The 5,961-nt window shown below is 39.8% G+C and overlaps 1 protein-coding gene across 1 annotated transcript in view; it reads left to right on the forward strand.

Moving 5' to 3' along the window:
• The window catches only part of plekhm3 (pleckstrin homology domain containing, family M, member 3), a gene marked incomplete in the record, with an annotated part of 36,936 nt that overhangs the window by 19,117 nt on the left and 11,858 nt on the right, over positions 1-5,961 (forward strand). The window contains 1 exon segment of the mRNA XM_035676381.1: positions 1,810-1,873. Coding sequence (XP_035532274.1) covers positions 1,810-1,873 — 64 coding nt within the window.

Below are 5,961 nucleotides of genomic sequence, written 5' to 3' on the forward strand. Positions count from 1 at the left end.
TTGTAATGTGTTTGTCCACCCCCTACACACACACACACACACACACACACACACACACACATATTTGCAGGACTTCCTACATCTGCTGGTTCACACACACTTACTCAGACCCTCCTTCAGTACACGTTCAGAAACACTGAGCGATAATGAATAACGCATAGCGAATCTTAATGAAAGGTGTGTCTGTTGGACTGAAAAGAGCGCTGAGAATAGTGGAATAAAATATGGAATTAAATACTATCAGGTCTAATACCAATATTGTCAGCATACATGCATGGATCTGTGTATCTTCTGTTTGTAATCTAATCCTAGAATGTGGTCGTTCTCAAGCACTTTTATCAAGATCAACACACACTTTAAGGGTGTGTTGATCTGGGCACTGACTACACGATCAACAAGGAGCCAGTGTGTGTTTGATTATTGTGTGTGTTTGATTATTGGAGCTGAGTGTGTGTGTGTAGGTGTGTGTGTGTCTTATGAATGCTGATGTGGTAACCATTGGTAACATACCAAACAGAGAAGTTTATCAGTGGTGCCTATCAACATTAGGTGCCTGGATCACATACACACACACAAACACACACACACATACACACGTATGAATACAGATACACATTCTTGTGTTTTGGTGACACTCATCACAGCTTAGAAAGGATTTAACATGGTGCCATCAATCTTAGTGGTCTGAGAGGAGGCCTCACAACACACACACACACACACACACACACACTCTCTCCCCTGTCTGTGTTTTGTCACATATTAGACGATGGAATGCTACTGACTCTAGATTAATGTCACTACTTTCTTTAGCACCGTGGACTCAAAGGCTGCTGGTTAATGATTAAATCAGTGTAATGCTCATATTTAACTACAGTATGTGATCATTGTTCCATTTTTATATGCTCACAAGACCGAGCCTTTTATTTAGAAACTGGCCTGCACGGTGACTATTAGGAACAGGTTTCACTTACAAAAGAAGAATACAAACTTTAACTTCAACGTGAATTCAGTTTGTGTGTAATCAGAGTCATATTTACTGAGGCAGGCAGTCACCTAGCTCGGACAGCTAATGACCTTGGCTTACATCATTAGCTTCCAGAAGAAGAAATTAACCTAACACCAAGGTTGCTGGCAGCACGCAGGGACACAGTGGCCGTCTCAGGCTCATCACAGTGTCACTGTCTGTGGTTTTTGGTGATGGTGCAAAACATGAATGGACCCAATATAAAAGACAATATGTCTGCAATTAACAGGCCCTCCTTGAGATAAAGTGATTAAACTATCTGCAATACATTTAGTCAGTTTTATTGTATGTAATAAAAACAATTTACATCATTATATGTGAAATTGTACTTTATTATCGTTCATTGAACTTTATCTAATGGGCACAACTGGAATCTTACAGCTGGTTAGCGTTTTTTGTACCTGTAAGTTTTCCAAATATATATTTCCTGCTTTGCTCAGACGTATATTCATTTTTATTCTATTCTTTATTGTGTACATTGCTTTGAAGTATCATAATTGAGCTCCTCTGTATACTGAGTATTGTATATGGGAACAATGACTGTAAAAGATAAATAATTCTACCTTGACCTTTTGTTTGAAAAGCAAGCTGGGATCTGTGGTTATTATTTTGACTGAAGTTGCAGGATGATATGTTATGGCATTTAAGAAAATATGCTGAACATACTTACAGATCTTATCTACCTTTTAACTGACATAACTCAGTTTTTGGAGTGGGAGGGAAGTAAACCCATCACTTGCTTCACAGACAATGATGCCTTAAAACATTTTCTTTTCTTTTCACAGGATCTTCCCCAGAGAATACCTGCTACAGCACATTCACCTGTACTCCATGGCTGACCTGCAACAGGTACACACACACACAAACAAGCTTGTATGTATACTGTAATAGTGATGTCATTCTCATGTTTATAAGAACCAAAACTAAATAGATATAGAAAGCATCCATCCCTTTCAGTTTTGACCTTAAATCGGAGTGGCTCTCTGCCCTTTTATGATAAGATTTAGTTTAAATGAAGATTTAAAGGTTATACATATGACATTCACTTGCCTCTGGGTGTCGCACTAGAGTACACCCGGAACTTAGATCAAAACAATGGGACAGAAACAAAATTAAACTCACTAAAACCGTCTTTGTTTGTTTTTCCATGTCATTTCCAACAATCACAAACGCTGGTTTGGTCAAAATAAACCTAAATGTTAATACTTGGGGACAAAGGCACCTGTCAAAGTACGTCCCCTAAAAGTTTTTGTTTTTCCCTCTAACAGGCTCAGATTGTTATTTTGCAAACATAATGGACATGATCCCTACAGAGAGAGACCTTTGTTTAAACAGAAACAGCTGTAAAATTGCATTCGCATAGACAAAAATTGTCATTTTACCTCTCATATCATTGTTACATTGTTACTTCATTCAGAGTGGATGGAAACAAAATGAAACTCACCAAAACTTGTTAATCATTTCACTGTTCCAACAATTTCTAACTCTGGTTTGGTCGAAATAAATCCTCAACTCACAGACGTAGATGATAAAAGCAGCAGTTTCAGTCGCTTTACTGCACACGGAGCAGACTGTCTATGTAAACAAACCACAGAGAGGCCACGAGAGCAACACAGGCAGAGGGAGTGTGATGTCACTCTCTGTACTGGGTATCATGACTCTAATATATCATTACATAGCAAATTGTTGTTAGTTAGCTACAGCTACATTTGCTAACATTAGTGACTTTTATGCTACACTATTCAATCTGTTCCCTGTTGTTAAAATAAATCATTCAAATCAGTTGACAAGTTAGCTAAGGTAGCTAATTTAGCTTGCTAGATTGCAAATGTTTGCCAGCCACGCGGCACGATTGTTAAATCGACTACGATTGTTGTATTGGGTGACATGTTCACACACTTTGACTGAATCCCACTTTCACCGTCCTGCTGCCCCAAATACTCACTAGTGCACCAAAAGTGTATTAATCCGCCCCTGAAAATAGTCCATCAAATGTAATGTAATGTTTATTGAAAACTTAATACCCAATGACCTGTTTTTAAAGATTTACATCTTCAGCATAAAATAATAGGCTTAGGGTTTGAAAGCCACCGACAGAGTAGAGAATGAAATAGTGAGAGACAAACTAGTTGGACTTTTTGTTGCTATTGTGGACAATAGGAAAAACATAGAATAACCCTTGCCTTATCCTTTAAGTAAACATAACCTCTCCTTTTGTATGTTTGGCAAGTGTCCATGTAATAACAGTGATAAGAGAGGGTAATACCCGCTAATAGCCCTATTTAGAACAGGGTTAGCTCTTTCAAGTGTCATAATCCAGAAAAACAGTGGTCTCGGTGGAAAGAATTCATATCTGGCGTCGTGGAAACCTTTAACTCTATTATTTTCCAACATCAAGACACCTCATTCTGCATTATCGCTTATTTGATCAGTAGATTTTCTTATCAAATAGCAAACTGTTCATACCAGTTACACCGCCCACATCTGTTTTAATTTTGTTATGAGGAGCATGTATTAAGGATCATTTAAATGTGTTTTATTTTAATATGAAAGTAGACAAATTCTTTTTTAGCTGAGATCCTTAAAAAATGAAACATCCTGGCCTTTCAGCAGTTCAGTATCTAGTCATTGAACTGAGTTGGGGGTCAGAGCAAAGCGACCGCAAATGACTGAAAAGTTCTTTTGTTTGTCATTATGTTCATTATGTTGTACCCTGCCCCATTTTTTTCTTTCACCCCTCTCTGACTCAGAGCCTGGCCACAGACTCTCACGGTGAAAGAGATTGGACCCCCTCCTCTTCCTCCTCCTCCTCCTCCTCCTCCACTCCCACACTCTGTGTCTCTCTGCTTCACTAATTGGTCACATTCAGAATCAACAGGCAGAAAAACAAAGCGTGACATCCCTCCATTCTTCCCAACATCCCCTTGGCCTCACACACGCTCAGCACACATGTGTGTTATGTGTGTGTGTTCTTCACTCTCTCTTTCCATACTAAACTCTGACTTAAATATAAACCCTGAGCTGGTGATTTAGTACTAATTTTAACAATAGGTGTCTTTGGTAGAGTCTGCACAGCTCCCTCTTCTCTTTTCCTCCCCCTCTAACGTCCCCTCCCTCCCTCTCATGGAGATTCTCAAGCACTGTGCCTCTTAATTGGTTTTCCATATTAACAAGCTTGTTTCTTTTGATTCACCTCCTGAATAAAATGACGCTCTTAATCAACATGGCTTTTTTTGTTCCAGCTCAGAGGTCAGTGCAGGCTAAACTCCCCTGGCTAAACCCTGGACCACACTAGTCTATTCACCTCCCGACAAATAGCCTCCACCCATATCCCCTATTAGGAGCCAGTTCATTTGGAGAAAACATATGTGTTTGTCTAAGGACACTCTGCCCTTTTCCTCTGCTGGTTTTAAGGATTGTTTCTAGGGTTTTGTGTGAGGGCTAAGGACTAAAGCAGTAGGAAAGTAAGTGTGTGTAAGTGTTTGTGTGTGTGTGCTTGCAGCAGGCTTCCCACAGTGACTCCCTGGCATTCCCTCTATGCCAGGCATGCCTCTCCACTCACACTTGTCCAGATACACAGGGGCCTCTTAAGTAAATGTTAAAAGTTCTCAGAAAGATTTCCCGTTTCTGCTCACGGCTGGAGCCAAGTGGAGCTTTTACTCTCAAATGCACAATACTGAGTTATTTAATGAGGTCAAATAAGACAATGTCAAAATATTTTTGTAGAAATTGGGCAGCAATTAGTAATAGAAAAGATTTATCTTAAGTTTTAAAGAATGTATGCCTTCAATGCTAGAACACGTTAAAGGATTAAGCTTTATGTTTTCGTGTTGAGGTTACGCTGTACCTACAGCGACCAAAAACACCCGTTCCTATTAGAGCTAGGCCGATAAATCGCCCAGGTCGATATATTGTCCGATACCAGCTTATTTCCGATATACAGTTTGCCTGATGAGTCACAAGAAGTTGCAGGACAGAAATGCCAAACGTGGTCTGAGGTAACTTAGAAAACAGTGTCACTATTTCAGAGTTTGCCCATCGTAGAGCGCTGGTAAGATATTAATCCATCCATTATTGATGGTTTATGTGGGAATGTTCAGCAACAAACTTTAAGATTTTAAATTTTACTTCAGAAGCTTGAAGAGAAGAGTCTGTTTGAGGATAAGGGTTGGGTCCTTAAAAGTATTCATGTTGTGTTTCATATTTATGTTGGTAATAGCTTGAGGGCTTATTCTCACACCACTGTAGTGGAGTCATCTTCCTGTCCGTCAAAGAAAGGAAAGTTATTGTCATCATTATGGAGTCATTTGAGCTCTTTTTGTACAGCACTTACACAAAGCACTAAATGCCTCTTATAACAACTAAAAAACTCCAGTTTTCCTCTGGACTTTACTTCCCATGATTCAAGTCCTCTGAGAGCACTGATCCAGCTTCATTGTTTTAAAGGAAATTTTATGGCTGTTCATTGTCAAAATACCAAAGCATACAATTTTAATTCTTTGTAGCTGCTACATCTCATTCCCTTTATTACTGGACACAGCATCCGGATTTTGGACTTTTTTGTTTTTGATTTTTGCATCAGGCTGTTAAGGTTGGTCGATGCATCTATGAAGGTTTCAAAATGTGCCCCTCTGCTGTGTACATCTTCTCATCTAGTACATTACTCCAAATTTTGGGGAACCGCCTGATAAGACAGGCTCCACCATGCATACACTGACAACAACATACATCTTCTGTGTGTGTGTGTTTGTGTGTGTGTGAGGGAGAGAGAGAGAGAGAGGGTGTTATCCAAACAGAGCTCACCCTGGTCTTTCCAGCCATGTAATCCCAGCTGGCTTTCTAGTTCCTCAATGGAGCTGCGGTTGTGTGTGTCTGTGTGTGTGTGTGTGTGTGTGTGTGTGTGAGAGAGAGAGCGAGTGAGGAGGGCAGGCGAACGG

The sequence above is a fragment of the Morone saxatilis genome, unplaced genomic scaffold (genome assembly GCF_004916995.1).
Source record: "Morone saxatilis isolate NCDOM2014 unplaced genomic scaffold, NCSU_SB_2.0 Contig5, whole genome shotgun sequence".
NCBI classification, from domain to species: domain Eukaryota; kingdom Metazoa; phylum Chordata; class Actinopteri; family Moronidae; genus Morone; species Morone saxatilis.